The 20898-nt window shown below is 46.4% G+C and overlaps 2 protein-coding genes across 2 annotated transcripts in view; one reads left to right on the forward strand and one right to left on the reverse strand.

The window, feature by feature from the left end:
• The first annotated feature begins 83 nt into the window (after positions 1–83).
• Positions 84–2784, forward strand: LOC119390350 (sentrin-specific protease 1). Its single transcript, XM_037657957.2, has one exon. The coding sequence runs from the start codon at positions 235–237 to the stop codon at positions 2182–2184; it is 1950 nt and encodes a 649-aa protein (XP_037513885.1). The 5' UTR covers positions 84–234; the 3' UTR covers positions 2185–2784.
• A 7973-nt stretch (positions 2785–10757) lies between these two features.
• LOC119390351 (calsyntenin-1) overlaps positions 10758–20898 on the reverse strand; it is a 241135-nt gene continuing 230994 nt past the window's right edge. The window contains exons 16-17 of the mRNA XM_037657958.2: positions 18252–18451; positions 10758–17755 (exon numbers count right to left, since the gene is read on the reverse strand). Coding sequence (XP_037513886.1) covers positions 17537–17755; positions 18252–18451 — 419 coding nt within the window. The 3' untranslated portion in view covers positions 10758–17536. The remainder of the gene's footprint in view (positions 17756–18251; positions 18452–20898) is intronic.

Consider the following 20898-nt stretch of genomic DNA (forward strand, 5'->3'; position numbering starts at 1 on the left):
TGCAGCAGCTTGATATTAGGCACAACGTAGAAACATGAAGGCAACGTTGAGGCGTGGTTTCCGTCATGGTTTCCGTCCGCCATTTTTTGTTTGCGCCAACTTACGCTGTGTGCGTACGCTGTAGCTGTGCGCTATGGTGTCGTAAGAAGACCGCTCACGCCGAAAGTCTGCCGGTTTATTTCACAAAATTGTCTTTTGGCTGGCCACACACTGGCTTGCGAAACGGACTGACCAATGATATCGAGGCTGAAGGCGAGACTTCTTCGTTTCTTCTTGCCATCTCACAGCGACGGCACGCCGCCGGAGGAACACCGGCGCGCCACAGAGAAACGTAAACGCGACGAAAGCATGGACGGTGACAACGACGACGACGACGATGTCATCGTCGAGGCTTGGAACAGCCGTAAGCACTTTCGCGCCGACGACACTCGCCTGGCAGGGCCGGGGAGACCGGAGAACCGTCGCGAGAGCTGGCTACGCTGGGCGATCCGCAAGCCGATGCAGAACTTCTTCGTCAGTCAGACGGTGCGCTGTCTCAGTCCGACCGGTCCACCCGAACCTCCTCGGGGGCGCCCCATGGTGCCGCGGTTACAACCTCCCCACCAGCAGACGACGATTTGGTCTCCAGAACGGCACCAGAGACCTACATCTCGTCCTGCATCGCTGCCTTCGGCGGCTGAGCCGACGTCGGAACCCGGTAGGCACGTCATTAGGAACCACAATTCACCGCTGTACTGCAGAACAAGCGGCGCGCCAGCGCATAGATCTCCGCCACAGAGTGTCGAAATGCGCAGTTCGTCGAGTCCAACGAACTCCGGTTCCGCGGCTCCAATACGCAACGGTGGTCGCTACCTCACTTCGACGCCGTACAGTTGCATGCGACTTCAGGAGAAGCGTGAATACCAGTTGCTTCTGCGGCAGCAGTGCACCGCTCCGCACGGCCAGTTGAAACCACGCTTGCGGGATGCCACCACGAGTAGCATCGGTGACGCCAACAGCAGCGCTGGACTCGCGAAGACCCAGTGGCCCCCTTCGGGACCCCCCCGATCGCAAGGTGTGGTGAAGGCCGACAAACCGCGAGGTGAGAGGACAGCACCTGCCTCCTTGTTCGTGAACTCGTATTCGTCTGCGAAGCACTTGACATCTCCGAAGCTCAAAGCACCCTGGAAACCTTCACCGACTACTGCGCCAGCATCATCCAAACCTATTCACCTGGCATCATCATTAACATCTGATCCCGCTACAGCGAAAAAGTCGACGGCGTCAACTACATCATCGGTACGCACGGCGACCCCAGATGTTCCCGAACTGCCTTCCAGCCACTTCTTTTCGTCAACATGGCTTCAGGAACTAAAAGACAAGCTCACGCACATGGACCAAGCTGCCCAGGCAAGCATAATCACCAAGGAGAAGAGTTTGGAAGGCCGGTTAAAGAAAGCCTATTCAATGCCCTCGAGAGAAAAGCCTCCCATAACAGAGGTCGAGGCAGAAGTGACCAAGAAGGAAGTACTCCCCAAGCTGACGCCCAAGATGGAGGCTGCCATTGACCGTGCCCTGAGGCCGACTCCTCCCGACGAGGTGATCGCCACGGGATTCAAGTTGACGGTGACGCGTAAGGACATGGAGACGCTCGGCGGGTTGAACTGGCTGAACGACGAGGTCATCAACTTCTACATGAACATGCTCATGGAGCGCGGCCGCACCAAACCGGGCCTGCCTTCGGTGTACGCTTTCAACACCTTCTTCTACCCCAAGCTTCTCTCCAGTGGTTACGCCGCCATCAAGCGCTGGACCCGACGAGTGGATATTTTTTCACACGACCTTATCCTCGTTCCCGTGCATCTGGGCGTCCACTGGTGTCTGGCGGTCATCGACTTCCGGCACAGCACGATTCGTTATTACGACTCCATGGGCGGCCAAAACCCCAAGTGCCTCGAGGCGCTGCGCAAGTACCTGCAGGAAGAAAGCAGGGACAAGAAGCAGAAGGAACTGGACCTATCCGACTGGACGTACGAGACTGTGAAGGACATTCCGCAGCAGATGAACGGGAGCGACTGTGGGATGTTTGCGCTCAAGTACGCGGAATACATCACGCGGGATGCCAAGATCACTTTCGAACAGTTGAACATGCCCTACTTCAGGAGGCGCATGGTGTACGAAATTCTCACCAACAAGCTTCTCTAAAACGAACGCGGACCATCGATTCATTGGTGGCGCACATCATCTATCTCGCATCTGGACACGACGAGGCTTCGTGGCCTGTGCGACTTCTGGCAGCACTCTTTATTTCTACACTTGCCGTCTGTGTCGGAGCTTTGCCATGGAATGTAGGGCTTCGTGGCCATTTGTGGTCGTGATAGCGGCGCGATGATTGTTCTGAACTCGGTTGGCATGCACGGGTCGCTGTTGTGAGGATGTGCTGGCGACCCTTGCCGTGCTTGTTATATAGCATTTTCTAATCTTTTGCAAATTGTGGTCATTTTAGATGGAACGTGTCATGCATCATAGCACTTGTCCGTTGCCATCACGGAGTATTTATTCTCAGAAACTCCATTCTTACATAGCTCATTTTCTTTATTGTACCCAAGTTTCAGACATATCTGCTTCATATCTAGTGTTGTACTATAAGTAGTCTCTTGACCGCTTTCTTTTTTTTCGCTTTTATTCCTGGAGGAAAAGGTATATTTTATATTCGTGGAAGGAATCATGCGCTTTCTTATCTCTGTAATTTTTCAAAAATGAACAAGGCAGACATGACCGTAATAAACACAAGTTTTACTATTTTGTACGTACTGGACCGTATCCTAATTCTGAATTTCTTTTGGCTCGCCCACGCAAGCCGAATAGCTGCAGACAGTTATTCCACTAGTGCTAAAAAATTATCCCGAGTCATCATACAGGTGCTGGTAAGATGTAAAGAAAGGGAATAATGTGATGGGGAGACGTAGACAATATTAAGCAATGTTGGGAAAGCATTTTAAAAGGGCCCTCAAATAAATTCCAATACCCTGTTTTTTGCGGGTCACAAGCACTGATATTTGATATGATATGATGTTTGCGGGTCACAAACACTGATAGTTGGAAATCGCCTTGCATAGGTCAAAAACATTGATATGAAAATATTTAACATTTTTTGCTTGAAGGGGCCCTGCAAAACTTTTTTAACATGGAACATGGTCAGAAATTGCTGCTGATTGGTAGTCAAAGCTCCTGCGAACATGTAAGCCAAACATTGTAGCGCAGCACGTGTCATGGAATTCACAATTAAATTCCAAAGTCGGCTAGAAATCTCTCGCTCTTCTCTCGACAAATGATGCTATATTTACCCAAAATCAACTACGTCACATACCGAAAGGCACATAGACACGTCCGTTGGCTGATTTGAGCTTCGTGAGCTGCACAGTCTAAAATCTAAATCTAAACCTCACTTGCTTGAGGTTTAGATTTAGTCTCGTTTCATGTACCTTGTAAGATTAACACAGCCAGATATGATTGTAGGACCGTAACATTTGCTTGTGGCTTCCGAGCATTGAGAAATGCACACACGATCTATGGTGTGAAAGCTTCTCTTCTCACTTGTGTACCTGTGTTGGCAGCCTCATTTAGTATATACTGTACGGTCGGCATCGTTAAAGCGGTCAATGTTTCTTACCTTGGTGCACCGTTGTGTCACCATTTTCCTTCGGAGCGTGGCTCCACTTTGTTGCTATGGTAACGGCATAATCGGTACACTGAGTTGAACAAGCAACCAATGACTGGAAACTTGCGCTACGTAAGCACTTCGAGCTTTGCCATTGGCAGTGCTGCGTTGTGTCAGTGGGCGAGAGAAATGGGGACATGTGACCCCGTGAAAGTCAACGTGAGGGCAGGCGTTTCATTAGTTTGAATTTTCTTGTCTGAATAACATTGTACTTCATACCTGCATTGCATCCATTGTTGCTGTATTTATCTGTCGACCCTTCAGTCTGCACAACACGCAGCTTTTAAACGGGCTTGAAAAGTGCTAGAGTGCCCCTTTTCAATAAAGAGCCCCTCACTGCCAGGCCCCATCACAAACTTTGGCTGATCACTGGAAGTTGCGTGTAATCACGACTTGCCGGTTGCGAAGGAGGGAGACAGGAAAAAGCGCAGTTTCCTGTCTGTGCTCTTTCCTGTCTCCCTCCTCTTTCCTGCTGGTTGTGCAGCAAGTCGAGTTTACTACAAGTATGAACCAACTAGTCTGCAAAGAAGTATTGCTGCAAGAAATTGGAAGTTGCGATGTGCTATCTGGGAAATTCAAATTGGTTCATGATGGACAAGTCATACTCAGTTTCAACTGTGAATGACAGTTGTGCTAGCTGGTTTCCGCTCCAACCGTACTTTTTCTTGGCTAATGTAATATTAAGAGTCAAAGGTTTGTCGTTCCTGCCTAAAACATCAAGCTTAGCTGAGCAATGGTGTCGGAGTTCCTGACAAAATTTATCGGGACGTTCAAGCTTCCGACCTGAAACCAGTCACACAAAGGTGCGTCTGTATGGGAAAGTCTGCTACCTGCAACACTCGAGAAGTGCTTGACATCACAAAAATGAGTGAGCGCTATTAGATGGAGCAGTTATGCAAATGCTCTGTGGGAGATGAGTGAGCGCTATTAGATGGAGCAGTTATGCAAATGCTCTGTGGATGGCTGTGGGTGGAGCTGGCGTTTTTTTTGTTTAGGTTGTAATTGAGTATAGAAGAAATTGAACTGGTCCTGTTACAATACCTCCAGGAGGTGAGCGTCACTGCCAAAGCCTACACTGCAGCTAACATCCTCAAGCGGCTTAGCCTCTTTGCACTCTCCAGAGCAAAAAAGCTTGTCATGTTCCTGTTACAAGCCTGACGTCTTTTATTTATCTTTTGATTTTGCTTCTGGGCATTGTGCATTGGGTGAAGAATTGAAGTCGCATGGTGCTCCCCAGACAGTCTGGAGGTGCGTGCACATCTCCAGATTGGCCCTGGACATGCTGAGCATAGTTTCATAACAGTACACCAGAGGGAAATCTGGTGCTAGTGTCTGTGGGAGCTGCAACACATGGGACTTAAGCCAGCATGGGAATGATGGGTAGTACATGGTTTTGCCTAAGCTTCAATCTTTTGGCTCCGTGTGGGCTGCAGCCGCTTTGTCGCAAGACGAAATTCAGCAAGACTTCGGCAGTCCATTTTCATCAACTTGACCCTTTTAGGCTCACCAGTTCAATTGGCTTACAAGGTTCACAACGAGCCATTCTTTTATCCGAAACAAAATTCAAAACAACAATAAACAATGTCACAAGCCCATTCGAAGCCGCAAGCACGAAGACTAGGCATATTCATGTACTACTACCTATCATTCCCATGGTGGCTGAACGACCGTAGCGTCACAGTAATTATGGTAGGAAACTCGATGGTTCTGATGAGCACCTGTGACACAGACATACGTGCGTGTGACCTTTCAGGCTTGCTAAGTGCAGCTGCCGTGAAAGGAAGGAAGCATGGCCTTCTGTTTTAAAATTTATGCTGCTTTTGCGCCAGTGCAGGGATTTTATAATGTGCAGATGTCAGATGTTATCTCTACCGAGTAAATATTTAAATTGTTGCCTGTTTGCAATGCCCAAACCTGCTGAGGACTGCAGATGTCCAGACTAACAGGCACTAAATCCAGCTTCCCAGACACGTTCCCCGCTTGGATGCAGAGTACAGGCTGAGCATAAAATCTGACCTCAGTGTGGGCTCTTACATTGGCACAGGTACTCGCTTAAAATGGCACAATGTGCATAAAGCGTGATGCGCACACTATGCAGCAAACTGATGGATTTCCCCAGTTGTGTGAGCATCACTTGAAGGGACACTGGCAAGAAAAATGATTAACTTGCATTAGCAAATTATCCTTTGACAATATTGAAAACACTAATCTCGCCTCGTGATGACGCTCAGTAAGCCCTGAAATAGTGCACAGAGAAAAAGATGATCAGCTCATGTGTTCGAGGAATTGGGCACTCATTTCAACAAGAAAGAAAAATGGCAGAATGTTGGTTCAGTAATTAACATACTTAGAACCTGATGCACCAGCAATAAAAGTGTTCAAAGCTCTGCAGATAAAAATATTGGCAGATTCGAGTGCAGTTGTCATCTACGAAGTGTGAAGAATCACGTGAGTCACTGCAGCACAAGATGCTGAAACTTTTTGGGGTCCCAGCAGCTTGTGATGCAGTTTGTCACTTTTCTATTGCGCAGTGTTTTAAGTAGACAAGGCATGGGTTTAAGGTGAAATAGAATTGCGCCAAATGTCTGAATGTCGCTGGCTTGCAGGTAGGAAATTCTTGTGCTTTAGTGCCTTGAAGGAGGAGAGGCTTATTTCTGCGTCCATGACATTAAGAGGCACTGAACTAACAAGACTTATATGGTCATTAAACATTTGAAATAGACGTAGGTTCGAAAACAAAACTTTGTTATACAAGCCACACTTTTCAAAAACCCACGTGAAAGATCAATTGAATTTTTATTGTTTAATCAATAAATATGCACGATATCTACTTTGTTATTGCTTCATTAACACTATATTATGTCGTTCTACTATTTCTGAAGTTTATTTCCATCTAAAATGTGGCATCTCGAGCTGTGAATAGCCACAGGATGTTTCCCATCCTGTGGAAACATGTGATAAACATGTTTCCAATAGTGATAATGACACATTACGTTAGTGATAAAGAACTTACAGCAGGAACCGTCCAACAAGATTGTCACAGTCTATGCATATAGAACTGTCATCGATGAGGTGTTTCTTAAGGTACTTATCTGCACTTACATTGAACAGCGACTTGATGACGCTCCATCACCGTAGTGAAAACACACCAAGCATCTCTGTGTGTTGGATCGCATGCAGAGAAACGTTGAGGAAACTGTCAGAGTTGTGCAAAACGCACCAAGTGTCTGAACGTGCCTGCTTGCACGTGGGACATTCTTAATGGTTCGATGAGGCATATGCTTGCGGTGTAATGGTTAGAGCGTTGGAATCTGATACTGGAGGCCCAGAGTTCAAATCCCGCCGACATTTTTATTCATGTTTATTAGGTGTACAGTACAGTCCACTGTTAAAGGGAACACTCGCCCCGCCACGGTGGTCTAGTGGTTATGGCACTCGACTGCTGACCCGAAGGTCGCGGGATCGAATCCCGGCCGCGGCAGCTGCATTTTCGATGGAGGCGAAAATGTTTGAGGCCCGTGTACTTAGATTTAGGTGCACGTTAAAGAACCCCAGGTGGTCAAAATTTCCGGAGCCCTCCACTACGGCGTCTCTCATAATCATATCGTGGTTTTGGGACGTTAAACCCCAGATATTATTATTATTATTATTATTATTATTATTGTTAAAGGGAACACTCGAATGAGCAACTTTCATTTTGTTTGTCCCCTAACGGCTAGTGGATGCGCAAAGATTGTTCGTGCACGTTACTGGTCTATCATAGGGGTTAGGAACTGTCAACCACCAGTAGTGTTATGCAGATCCAAGCCACTATGCTTTTGCAAGAGAGAGAAATCCGGACATGCCCGAAACGCAAGTGTTCCCTTTAACAGTGGACCCGTCTGTACATATGTGCTCACGTCACTCGTGTGTGCGTGAAATTGGTCGCTGTTAGATACCTGTTTGGGTGGTTTGCTGGTCAAAATGGGTGGGAGGTAGTGTTACAACCTATAAATAAATACAAGCTCTGCCCCCAGAGCAGCTGCGTGCCTGCCATTCATCTAAGAGAGTGGCGCTAGTGGTTTCCATTGTAACCGTAAGCACTTTTTCGCTGCTAATGCCAATACTACACATATTAACAATTAAAAGTTCGTCGTCCCTACTTAAAATATTTCATTTTGCTAGCACTGATATCGTAATCTGTGCTAAACTTGACCGAATACCAGCAACACTAATGTGTGTCTACATGAAAAAATTGCTTACCTTAAATACACAAAAGGTGTCAAGCAAATGACAAATTCTCCTTGGGTGGGTCAGCGACAGCTGTGGCCGAAGCTTATATTTATCATTAGGTTGCAACCGGCTAAAAATATATATGACATATACTTCAAATTATTATATATATACTTCCAAAATATATATATATACTTCAAATTATTATGATGGGATGGGACAGGAAGGAACACACACACGTGTCCCATCCCATCATAAAAGTTCTGCGCTTAACAATGAATACGTCGCACCAACAAGGCAAGAAATAATCAAGTTAGTCTGCATGTTTTCATGTGAAGTTTTTGTTCTAATCAATGCTAGGATATTAATTAGGCTTCGTATATCTATTACCAGTGCCACGATTCTGAGATGGCTCCGCCCTTTCATTTCATGCATGTCAGATAGCACTGCATAAGCTATGCAAGTAGTGCAGTCGCCCTGAAACTTGCGCTGTGCGGCTGTTTTAACAGCGGATCTGTTTAAGCTAGCCAAAATCTGTCCAACGCGAACAAGAAAAACTGGCACCACTTCGCGTTGCCTGGCAGCCATTTGATCTCGAACATGGCGCCACCTGTGCCGGCATTGCCGACGCCGGCACAGGTGCGCGAGTTTCGCAGACCTGGCCGCTGCCAGCTCTGCGCTACTGTGCATGCACCATAACGTCATCATGGAGCAGCTCCATCCAAACTCGCTCACCGTCCATACACTGCTCACGCCCGCTTCACTGCGACTCCGCCACCAGCAGCGCTCTCCTGCGCATGTGCACGGTGCACCTGCGCTCGGCTGCCCCCCTCGCCGCGACACTGCTTGCGCACACTCAGTCATGCCATACAGTCAGCTCTGCTGTGCCTTGATTCTTGTGCCACTAGTGCAAGCTACGCCTCGCTTTTTTTTTTAATTTAGGGTGGTTTGTTTGGAATAACTAGTTAATATACTATTACAAATACAACTTGTCGACAGGAAGTTCCATCGTGTCGCTTATTATTTTTACACCTTTGTGCTTATGGCATAAGAAAGTCTACTGTGAACATGTCAAATCGGTTCTGTGGAGGCCTGCAAGGTAAGGGAAGATTCATAGACGGTCACCCACCTGTTCATAGCTGGAAACAGCAAGGAAAAATCCATATGGATTTTTCAGAAAGAAAGATTCCCAGTACTGGACTAAAATGAAATTTTCATGAGCTAGGAAACCTTTGTGAGAAATCCATATGAATCTCCTTCATAGTCCGGCTGCGAATAGTTGGATGACAATATTTCCCTTTCATGAACAAAGTACTATGTTTTTGTAGTAAGCACGAGCATTGCACTGTGACCACTTGTCACAGAAGCATGTCGTTATGTTTCTGGCGAGTTTCAGAATGGCAAAGCCTTACAAGTTGTAGATACGTATGACACTACAGCACGAAACGTTGACGCCAAATGTCATAGCAGACTACATGGCAAGCTCCTGTATCTTTCATATGTGATGTACAACATTTTGGTCACGAATTCCTGCAGTGGGAGAGGCCTCTGTAGTTTTAATATGCTCTTATGCTTGTTACGCTCTGTATCAGTCTACTGTGGTAATGGTTGCGTTAGCAGTGATGACGCGGCGGAGGGCATAGGCAATCAAAACAAGTTGGGAATGTTTTGGTCCAATGAAGGACAACTGCCACAAGTATAGCTGTACTGATATTGCTACTGCTAGGAGCTTAACAGTAAACACTAGTACATGGTTGTGACATATGGCAGTGACTCGATGAGGATTATGAACACTTTGGTTAAGGATATCTTCTCCATCCACAGTGTGGCACTGGCATGCTCGTGTGTGTGCTCATACACATGCCCGTACTCCCTTCTCATGCATGAATGAGAGAATGCAAGACAGTACAAGCGTGAGTTTGAGTAAATTTTGCAAGCGTGAATGCAAATGAGTGCTGCTGAATTCTAAAATATGTGGTACTGGCAAAAATCTTACAGGTCATTTTCTTGCAGCAAGGGCACAGATTTCTAACAAAATGTTTCGACTGCATGAAACGAATGCTATGCATTTTTCTGCGGCATCCTCTTGCGGGAAACATCAATTACTAGCATAGAGGTGCACGTGGATGGAAGGAACGCACGAGTGTCTTTGTGTTGCGGGTTTTCTTGAGGAGCCTCGAACTCTTAGAAAATATTATTTGGCATCATGTCATCAACACTCCTCTGGATGCACTATTTTCTTCGGAAACAACGATATCTTATTATAAGGACTTTTAACGCCATTCAGTGTCACACAGAAATTCATGGTACCCGATGTTGACATCCTTTGTTGTCATTCAAAGACACCGTGAAACGCAGCGGCTCCTCGGCATGCCCATATATGGCGGGATACAATGTCTCGCGCATGCCAAAACCCTGTTTTGTTGTCTCTTCTTTGTTCTATATGTGCGTGGCTGTACGTCTACTAACACCAACGCAGACGGAACTGTCAACACAACATTCATGCTTGTGCCCGTGTGTTTAGGCGCGACGCAACAGGTCACACCTTTTTTTTTATCAAGCTGCTGTGGTTGATACACTCAAACCTCGTTATAACGAAGACGGATATAACGAATTATCGGTTGTAACGAAGTAAATGAAGAATAGTCTTGTCATAGCTACAGTGCTACAAATAACTGTTTATAACAAATTTTCGGATATAACGAAGTTATTTACGTGGCAAATGAGACTTTGTTATAATGAGGTTTGAGTGTAGTACCATCTGTGTGTAGGAATACTTGGTATAAAATTCTGCTTTCCCACTTTTTCCAGTAGGTTAGCAGTAGCAGAAGCCGTGCACCAAGACTGGGACAACCATGTGGTATTTATTGCAATCAAAGTGATCAGCTGGTACAGAATATTTGTCAGTTCAAGAGGATTTTTCCTACAAGAGACTACAATTTGCATTATTATATTATATGTATATTTATACATACATATCACGAATGACACGCTGTACAGGACAGAAGACACACTCACTCTCAGAGAAAAAGAAAAAAAATGATACGGCACATTCCTCTGTTTTTTTTTTTCTTTCAAGTTGGGGACTGGTGTGTCGATCCCGTACGCTGCAAAAAAAAAAGGAGCCTGAAGCTCCCACGGTTCGCACTGTAGCATACCAAAATGGTTCTCCCTGCCAAACAAACGAAAAACGGCGCTTCTTTTTCTCTTAGCCTTTTAATGGAATGTCTCAGTTTTGACTCTCGAGCATACGATAAGTACAAACACAAGAAATACAAAAGTGGGAGGGGTGAGGGCAGAAAATGTGTAGACTACACAATAGGCAATGCCGTCTCTTTCTTCCCTATAGGTACATGTACCAGCTGCCAAAATACAACTAAAATATGCGAAGGTTATATGTAAAAAAAAGAATGTAATAATTTGTGGCACAATTTCACTGAAAAGCGAGACCTCTTTGCAACGTCCTGCTGGCCCCGGCATCGACTCTCGGCGGCATTACCGGTGCAAGCACGTCGCGTAGTACTGGGCACACTCACACTGTTTCTTAAGAATGCTCTTGCGTACGTGCGTACAGATTCTCGGCAACACTACTACTTGTTGCAGCCCTAGAGAAATGATAATGCAGAAGGCACCCCCTGTTACCAAAGTGAAAGAGTGACGACTCGCAGTTTTTCATCGCTTTTGAGTCGCGTCTCGGAGCGAACCGTGCAACATGCGCCCGACCTGGTAGGTGCGGCACGACGCGCTTCCACCGCAAAATGCTCCTGACTCCCCGCTGGGGCCAGCAGTCGAGCGAATCTGTCTGGATGATACGTACGATAGCAAACATTACGGAATAGAGGACCTCGGGCAACAAGTGAGAGGGGGCATGTGGGGGATAGGGCAATGGTGCATTTATACAAGCGGCAACTCGCTTAGGCTCCAGATACTGGTGACCATCGACGGTTAGATGTCGTCACTACGCGCAAAACAGTCAACTCAAGGTGGTGACAACGACCACAGACATCAAACAGCCAAGCAAGAGTGCCTCGTAAAACCGACAAAACAAAAAATTCACGTCGCCTGCTCCAACAGGCGGCTACTCTTCCTTCGTGCTCGGGGGACGTTCAGCGAAAAGCCAGGCTGGTAATGTAGTAGATATGTTGCTTCCTCGTTTAGCGCTCTACGAAGTGTCTTCTGTGGCGAAATAAACGCAGCCCCAACTCTCGAATCGAGGCCAAGTGTAGCAGGCGTAAGTAAGTGCACTCGTATGACAACACAGATTGCCAACACCGAAATCAATGCTTAGAGGCCTTCGTACGCACAAAAAGAAAAGTAAGCAGGCTTTAAGGGTACGGTTTTCGTCAACATGATAGTGATGGAAAAAGACACTGTGACGTTGCGCAGGCAGTGGGTGAAATTAATAAAATGTTAGTATACAGAACCTGTACTCTGGCGAACACCTTGACGAGCTAATCGAAAGAACGTAAACGGAGAAAGGCGCCCTAAATGGCTGACTTTCACGTGGCTGTAGTTTTTTCTTAACAGCTCCGTTACATGACAAGTATATTTGAACTCAGCAGTCGTCTGCACTATGGCACGGTAAAAAGGTCTCGCTTCCTCGAGCTGTCAACGCGCGGAACGGCGCACATCCTAGACCGCTGCAAGTAACAAAGAACAACTCAACGAGCAACTCAGACAAAACAAGAAACGCTTGCGCTATTGTCGTCGTCCCCCAACGTTCCATACACTCTCAAACAACCCTCGAAGGCTCGAGAAAGCGAAACATGCATTAAAAAAAAAACAACAAATGTGAAGGACAATAAACAGCAGTGCTTTGTGTGTGTGTGTGTGTGTGTACGTGCAAAAAACCCTAAAAAATGTCCTACTGGATGATGACAACAAGTGCAGCTCAAATACATAACAGCTGAAGTATGACACCCTACAACATGGCAGAAGAAGATTCACAGAAAAGATGCGAATAAAAGCACTGTCCCAGCTGAAGAACCTTAAAGTACAAATAACAAGAAAAGATGCAAAGCTACGAGCGACACATTTGTTCACGTTACTCAAGTGACACCGGCACTCGGATAAAGGGTGATAACATGATGAAACATTTTTTTTCTTTGCACACAGATGTTGGTTTCGAAAAGGCTACATTTGCGACAAATCACGCCAACTTAACCCAGTGGAGGTGCATTTGAAAGCACGGTACTTGTCATTTAAACCCACATTCAAGTACAGCGCGTAGACTTGCACCGTGCTGCAGGTCGTCACACGCCAATGCCGCAGGGGCCCCACTACCGTATTTTTTCGCATATAGCCCGCACAAAGGATACAGACAATTCAGGAGGTGAAGTCGGAAGCGCGAGTTATACGCGAATTGCATTGCGCAAGGTGGCTTCACAGCCAATGCTTCATGCCGATGCAAAGAAGCTGGATTCACGTCAATACGTGGTGATTTTTGAAAAAATCTTGCACTGGTTGTAGATGGGGCGCAGGGGTGGGTCATATGTGAGAAAGTACGGCAATTACGTGATGTTGAAACTTAGAAATGCACAGTGAACATAGCACAAGCTCCAGTAATTGGCCAACAGTGGCCGCCGTTCGTGACTGACTGTGCCGGATTTGCTAACGATGGTTCACAAAACATTTAAAAAAAAATTTGTTCTCGGGCATTAAAAAAATGCCGCAATTCAGTTGAAAGTAAAATAAGAAATAAAGAATGGAAGCTGCCAAAAGAAAGGAGTGATGGTGGCATGAAAAATAAGCTACTGATAAGCCGTAAACAAATACTCGTTCGAAAGAAAAAAACAGACATTTCATTGTTCTAAAGAAAGGATAAGGGCACCGTTTCTATCAAAACACATTTGCATTGTGTGAAAACTATTTCCGTTAACCCCTACATGATCAAAACGAGAAACTGTAATTAACAAGCACCTCATGTGCATTTTTAGGGCACATAAAGCTACGAACGGTGCCGGAAGTTTGACACAAGAACTAAAGTGCGCACATCTCCACAAGTTTCATCTTCCCTGCAACCTGCAGAGGTACGAAGCAAACGAGACGAGTGCAACGCAGTAAAAAGAAAACAGTTCTCAGGCAGGCAATGGATTTATGACATTGTTGCGGCCCACATGTTACGGAAGGCCTTGAAGCAAAAAAAAAATCTGCACAAAGCAGACTGTATAACATATTCAAGTGATCCTACAAATCTTCTAAACATTTTTACCGAATTACTGAAATAATGAACATTAGGGAAAGAAATGAGGGCCTTGAGGCACGTGCATCAGCCCGCACGTGCGGCAAGAGTGTTTTAACAAATGCACCTGTGTGTGTTTTGGAAGGGCTTACAAAAGCATGCAATTCGACACACTGAAAACCTCCGAGCGTGTGCCTATGTATGCAACTTGGCTGCCTCGTCACAGTCAGATCTGAAAGATGCGCCTGCTCGTTGCCAAGCAGTGTGGCTATTCACTGAAACGACGTACTTAACCCTTCTTTTCACTTCGGCACAGCCAACCACAACCAATGTTTCACGGTCTATTCTTGACAAACCAGCATGGGATAGAAAAAAACAACAACAAAAAAAGAATGGGAAAGTGAAAAAAAAGAAGGGAGCAGGCATGAGTAAGCGTAATAAACCATTAAGGCTCCCTCGGACAGCATCAAAGAGGCCGATGACGTCGCAACACCAACAACACGATACTGCCGTCAATCGTTTGCCTGGTGTTTCATCGGTATTCGCCGTAGAAAAATTTAGCGTAAATATACTACGTGTAAGCGCATGCACATTTGCAGAGAGAAGACACATTACGACGGTAGAAACTTGAAAAGTACAAATGCTTTTGTTTACAGCTTCCCCTCGACCCTCGTGCCGTCTTATATTCATTCGAGATATCGTCGAACTCTACAAGTACCTGATCCAAAATGAAGTCGTAGAAGCTGGAGCCAGGGCGCAATGGCATGTAGCCTCAGACGACGTAAAATTTACGTTGCCCAGCTGTCTGTGGCTCCTACCTCACACTAGGAACGGTGCATCTGGCATTTTGAAAAGAAAACTGCACAGCTTTCTGTGAGCCTGTGTGCAACTATAAATAGCACTTGGTGTCAAACGACATGTACGATGCATCGCGTTTCACGCGTTGTGTTTTGCAGTTCTTCGAACTTCACGTAAAATTACCCTACACCCGACGTAAACTGCCACTCTGAAGAAAGAAAAAAAAAACGTAATGTTCACTCGTAACAGAAAATGTGCTCTTTGGCTCGTTGCCAGAAGTTAGAGCATTCACAAATAAATATGAAATGGAAAGAAAAAGACTCAAGACGAAAAAAAAGGGGGGGGGATGGCAAGAAGGACCCCCACACTCTCGGGATCAGTCCTGACTTTTAGAGGAACAATACCGAGAAAAGAAGGCAAAAATGACTTAACTGAGGGGAGCGAGGAAAGAACGTAACACTGACAGATTACAAGTTACGCCTGACATTGTTAAAAAAATGCTGGCTGGCAGCGCAGCTGTGAATTAATTCTTTGAAATGTTTGTGTCAGATGAACTAATTCAACGCTCTTTCTACTGCAGACTGCCAGCTATGCCAACATAAAAAAAAGTTCTTTCCCTTCAGCCAGGCAGATTGAACTGAAGAACAAAGAAAGAAAAAAAAGTTACAACCGTTCAACGACCAGATTGCGAGCTTCTTAAAAAGGTACACAGACTGCACATCCTTCCGGCTGAAACTTTCAACGCAACGGATACGAAATGCACAAGATGACCCGGCAGCAGCAAGCGCCACAAGCTGTCTTCCATTTTAAAAAAGTATTTTTCCAGGCTTGCCTCGAATCGTGATGCAAGCCACAATTGTGTAGCTCTGAATTCAAGCCAGCCGGAAACTCCCAATGTTTCTGGCGACTCACGGGCTGACCAAGTCTCGCATGCATACGATCCGTCACTGACGGCTAATGGGAACAATCAAAAGTTTCCGGTCATATTTCCAACAGTCCCTACGACAAATTTCCTGCACACGGTAGTGCTCTTGCGCAACGGAGAAGCATTAGAGAGAGATTTCTTGCCAGCCAAGGGAACGGTGACAAGGTTGGTAAAAGGACAAAAAAATAAAAGTGGGGACCAGAACTCTTAGTGGTCCAGTATGAGTCTGTATATTACGTACGGGGGGGCCGTACGTGTGCGAGCGGACACACCGCTCTCTATTTTCAGACGTAAAACGGAGCTTTGCACCATGTAAAGGGGCCACGAAATGTGTGCATTCAGAGTGAGGTGAAATACTGGCTTCCCTGCACAGCGGCACCTGAAAAGTGCAGATGTTCCGCTATGCAAAGACAACCTCGAAGGCGTGCAATTCAGAAAATGGAGGCATCGCGTGAAGCCAATGAAATTTCTGCCAGAATGAAATGGGCAGTTCCTTGCGTGCCCGATATAAACAACGAAACCAATTAACAGGCGTTTTTTTTACCATTCCTTCTGCGACTAGTGCGTGTGCTTCACACCAATTCACACTCCGCAGAGCAAATCCCGACTGTTTTGTAAAACCGAAACTGTTACGTGCTAAAGAGCTCCGCGGCTTCCTACCCATGCTGTCTTATGGCTTCTCTTTTGCTTCAGCCAAAACACTGTGCGCTACCTCAGCCTCTGTTCAGTGTTACGTGTTTTTCACCGGACAGTGAGTGCGCACAGAGCAGGGGTCACTCACATACGGGAGCAGCACGAAGTAGAGACTCCAGTTTTCAAAAAAGAAGCCAAGGGAGAAAGAGTGAGACAGGTTCTTCACTTTTTCTGTGTCGAGAGGAGAAGCTGACAAAATCGTGGTACAGCAATTAGAATCCTACCTAGTGGGCCACTCAACCGAGGGTGCGCTTCTGCAAGAAACTTCCCGAGCTCACGGCGATATTCTCTGAACAGCTTTTCACAGAAACAAGAAATTGAGAGTGCCGAACGTAGCTGTTTGCAATGCTGCGGCATGCATTCGCAACTCATGCGTCATTTGTCACTAACTTTCCAAAGGAATCAGCCAGACTGAGCCAGACTGAGTCAGACAGCCAGCCACGCCGAGAAGCGGTGCCATCCTCTCTTTTTTTTTTTTTTCGGCTGAAGAAGAGAAAGACACTGATGTGTAAGCCCCTCCCGGTCAGCACACTAGGTCGCATTCTGTATCGCTGTAACAATTGCAGCTGTAGGAGCTAGCTCGTGATCCGCAACGCCTTCGATATGAAACCATGCTGCGACGGCGGCGCGAACGAAAAGAGGGCCACCCTCCGTTTCTGCATCCTTTGTGGTTGCGCCGCGGTCGCAGTGCGACTGGGAAATGAAACGGTGCGCTGAGCCACCCGGGCTAGTCTGGATGCGATACGGACACCGAACAGTGCTGCAAGCAGGATGATGCACGAAGGAGGAAAGAAGGAAGGAAGGAAGGCCTGCACACGCTTGCTCTTCCGTGTAATTCAAAGTGTCCTCGTTCGAAGCACTGCTCGGGCTCCGGGATTGCTAAGGCGTTACGGATCACAGTGACCTTGAGGGAGGCCAACGACAAGAAAAAAACGAATAAAAGAGAAGGGACTGTTGCCTCCTTCACCACTGTGGTGGGCATGCAAGACCCATGCTGCCTTGGCGGCACGCCCTCTCCGTTCTCTCTCTAAAAGGTAAGGGTCGAGTCGTCCCACTCGAGGTCCCCCTTGGCCTTGGCCTTCTCGGGGGGAGCCCCCTCTTCCTCCTCGCTCTCCTCGTGGTAGCTGCTGCCGTCGTCCGAACTGTCCGAGTCGTCCTCCTCGGCCGTGGCTCGGCGACCGTTGCTACCCCCGCTGCCGGCGCTGGTGCCCACGCTGCGGCGGCTTTCCCGCTCCTCGGTTATTTGCTGAAAGGCAAACCCGCACTTGTTAGACCAGGAGTGCCCCAAGACAAAGAATGCACTTTTGGGTACGAAACAGTCCCCCAAAACTAAACGCCTGGCTTGAGGGAGGGGAGGAGGGGAAGGGACACAAACTATTTTGCAAGCAGCCCATGGAAGCTCTTATAGCGCACTTAAAATGACAGCAACAGGTTATGAAACATTGAAAGCGTGCAACTACAGTAGATAACAGCTCAGAAAAGTGCTTAGCTGTGCCCGGTTGCTGCATACAGTACTGCAACTACAGTAAAGTTTGTAAGCTAAACTTCGTTTTACGCTGGAGGTTTACATCAAGTAGTTTGTGAAAGGGAGCATTTTATCTCTGATTTCATCTTGTGACAGGCACTAAAGGCTGCAAGAATATAAGAGGTGCCGCCAGGTTCTGGTGCGCCACCTAATGCGAGACACCGCACACGCCTACGGACCAGGCATGCCTCGTGTTAGTGACTGGTGGTGCACTTACATCCATGGGGTTCACGGTGATTGTGAGTGAGGAGTCGTCCCAGGCCATTTCCTGGTCCTGATCGTCCCCTGAGCGAAGGCGTGAACTGCCCTGCCGGTGCTGCTGGTGCTGATGCGCGGCGCGAATGCGGATCACGCCGAGCACAATCATGAACACCAGGAAGCCAACACACACCACTATGATGATGGTCACTGCATGGCCTGCATTGACAGAAGAAGAATTGTTAGTATCGAAGTGCGCACAAAAAGAGACGTAGTTCTACACAGCAAAGTACAGTTAACTTAGTCTGATGGGGCCAAATTGACCAAACTGATAATTAATTCAGTTGGTGGAATCAAACAAGAAGCAATTGAAAAAACGTCCAAACACACCGGTGATTCATTTCAAGGAACTTGCCCAGTTCTAACACTTTTGAATTGAATATGCCATCTAGATTTATGTACTCAAGGTAGAAAACCACATAATCAAAGTAAAGTATACATATAAGATATCCAAATTTCGAAAAAAAAGAAAACGCCAGGCCTGCGCTAAAACCGCAGCACAGTCACAGCGAAAGCTGGAAGAGCGGCGTTTCTAGAGCCCGTTAAGCTCTCTTGGGGCTACAATACAAGTACACTAGAAAGGTACCCACTACGCCATAAATCACAATTTTTGTGAAGTTGGGAAGCACCTACTAAGCCATTATTCGTCATTCTGCGGAGAAGCGAGGCACCAGCTACACGTCTGTAAGGCATTATGTGCACTTTGTTGACGCGACGACTGATGACGATGAAGAATTATGGCTCAGCCCTTTGTAATGGGTTGGAATCTTTAAACGGCCCACCAGTTATGTAATTTGCATTGGGTGACGCCCGGCCGCTATTTCCCTCTCTTCTCATGCTGTATAACATGCGTTGACGTGGGAGAGAGAGGGGGGGGGAAGAACTTTACTGAGACCCCGAGGAAATGGATCATGCGCTTATGGGCTTTCTTGGCAACCAATACAAGTGCCCTTGCGAGGAACCCACTACGCTATAAATTATTGTAATTTTACTGAGACCCAGAGGAAGTGTATCATGCGCTTATGGGCTTCCTTGGCAACCAATTCAAGTGCACTTGCGAGGAACCCACTACGCTATAAATAATTGTAATTTTTGAGAAGTAGGCCAGCAGGCACTCTGCCATTTTTTGTCCTTCTACGGAGAGCGTTGGTACCTGCTAAACCCATGTAAGGCATTATGCGCACTTTGTTGATGCTGTGCCTGATGATGAAGAATTATGGCAGGGTCCTTTGTAATGGGTTGGAAGCATTCAACAACCTGCTCGTTGCGCAATTCGCATTGTGTGACGCCTGGTTACAGAATTCGCGTTGTGCTACGCTTGGTGCTTATTTTACTCTTCTACCACGCTATATTACATATGCTAATGTGGTTCCTTCCCGACATGAAGCCTGTATAGGACCTTTTAGCAAAGCAGTTTCAAGCACCGGTATGGCTCAGAGGTTGAATACTGGGCTCCCACGCAGAGGACCCAGGTTCGAACCTCGTTCCATCCTGGAATTTTTTTCTTATTTAGTTTTTTTTCTTATTTCGAGCGATACTGGTTACGGACACGGCGGCGGACAACTACGGCGCCAAAAACGGCCGGTGAAATGATCTCATAACAGCTTTCGCTGTAAAAAATGTAGCATGCTTGCCTCAAATTCTCGAATGGAATACATTGCGATCCTGTAAAGGTGTGTGTATTATCAGTCATGTCAATAAAATAGGTCATTGACTGTACTCTGTTGCATAGGTCGGCAAACTAACTCATGAGTCGACTCACTCAGACTCACTCAGACTCAGATTGCGTGGTGAGTCTGTCCGAGTGAGTCTGTTTGAGGAAAATTCTAGTGAGTCTGAGTCCGAGTGAGTCCGGTTGAGGAAAACTTTGGTGACTCTGAGTCCGAGTGAGCCCTAAACGCAAAATATATTTGTTGAGTGAGTCTGAGTGAGCTCCACCTTTTATTGCCGACCTATTGCCCTATCTACTTATCTTCAGCATTACTATCAGCCTTATATCGGCTTACGTTTATATTCGAGTCTATTCACACATATCTCAACGCATTAGCGTTCATGCGCCACCTCAATATTTATCGATCAGAGGTGTGAGTTAGGGTGGGGGAGGGAAGAGGTGCCATGATCTCCCCTCACAAGCTCTTTCACGGGAAGTTCTTGATAAAAATATCTCGTGTGAGTCGCGTATTTTATAAAAATATCCTTACTGGATTGAAACCTTTGATAACTCATACTTGAAGGAACGAGATCAAAAGGCATATCGTAGAGCACCGATTATGTGAGAAATTGGTGTTAAAAAGTGTTGACACCATGATCGAAAAAGCTAATTTTACGCTAACGGACTCCTGAGTTGACTCACTTAGACTCAGATAGAGCTGTGAGTCTTAGTCCAAGTGAGTCCGGTTGAGGAAAACTTTGGTGAGTCTGAGTCCGAGTGATCCCTAAGCGGAAAATACATTATTTGAGCAAGTCTGCATGAGCTCCACTTTATTTGCCGACCTAGGCTCTGTTGTCTTATCCTATAAGTTTGTCATTGTCATGTGATCTAAGGGTAGCACTGAATAATTACAGAATCTAGAGACGGTGCTTCCACTTCGTTGTCCTCACTTTCC

This window comes from Rhipicephalus sanguineus, chromosome 4 (assembly GCF_013339695.2).
Source record: "Rhipicephalus sanguineus isolate Rsan-2018 chromosome 4, BIME_Rsan_1.4, whole genome shotgun sequence".
Lineage (NCBI taxonomy): Eukaryota > Metazoa > Arthropoda > Arachnida > Ixodida > Ixodidae > Rhipicephalus > Rhipicephalus sanguineus.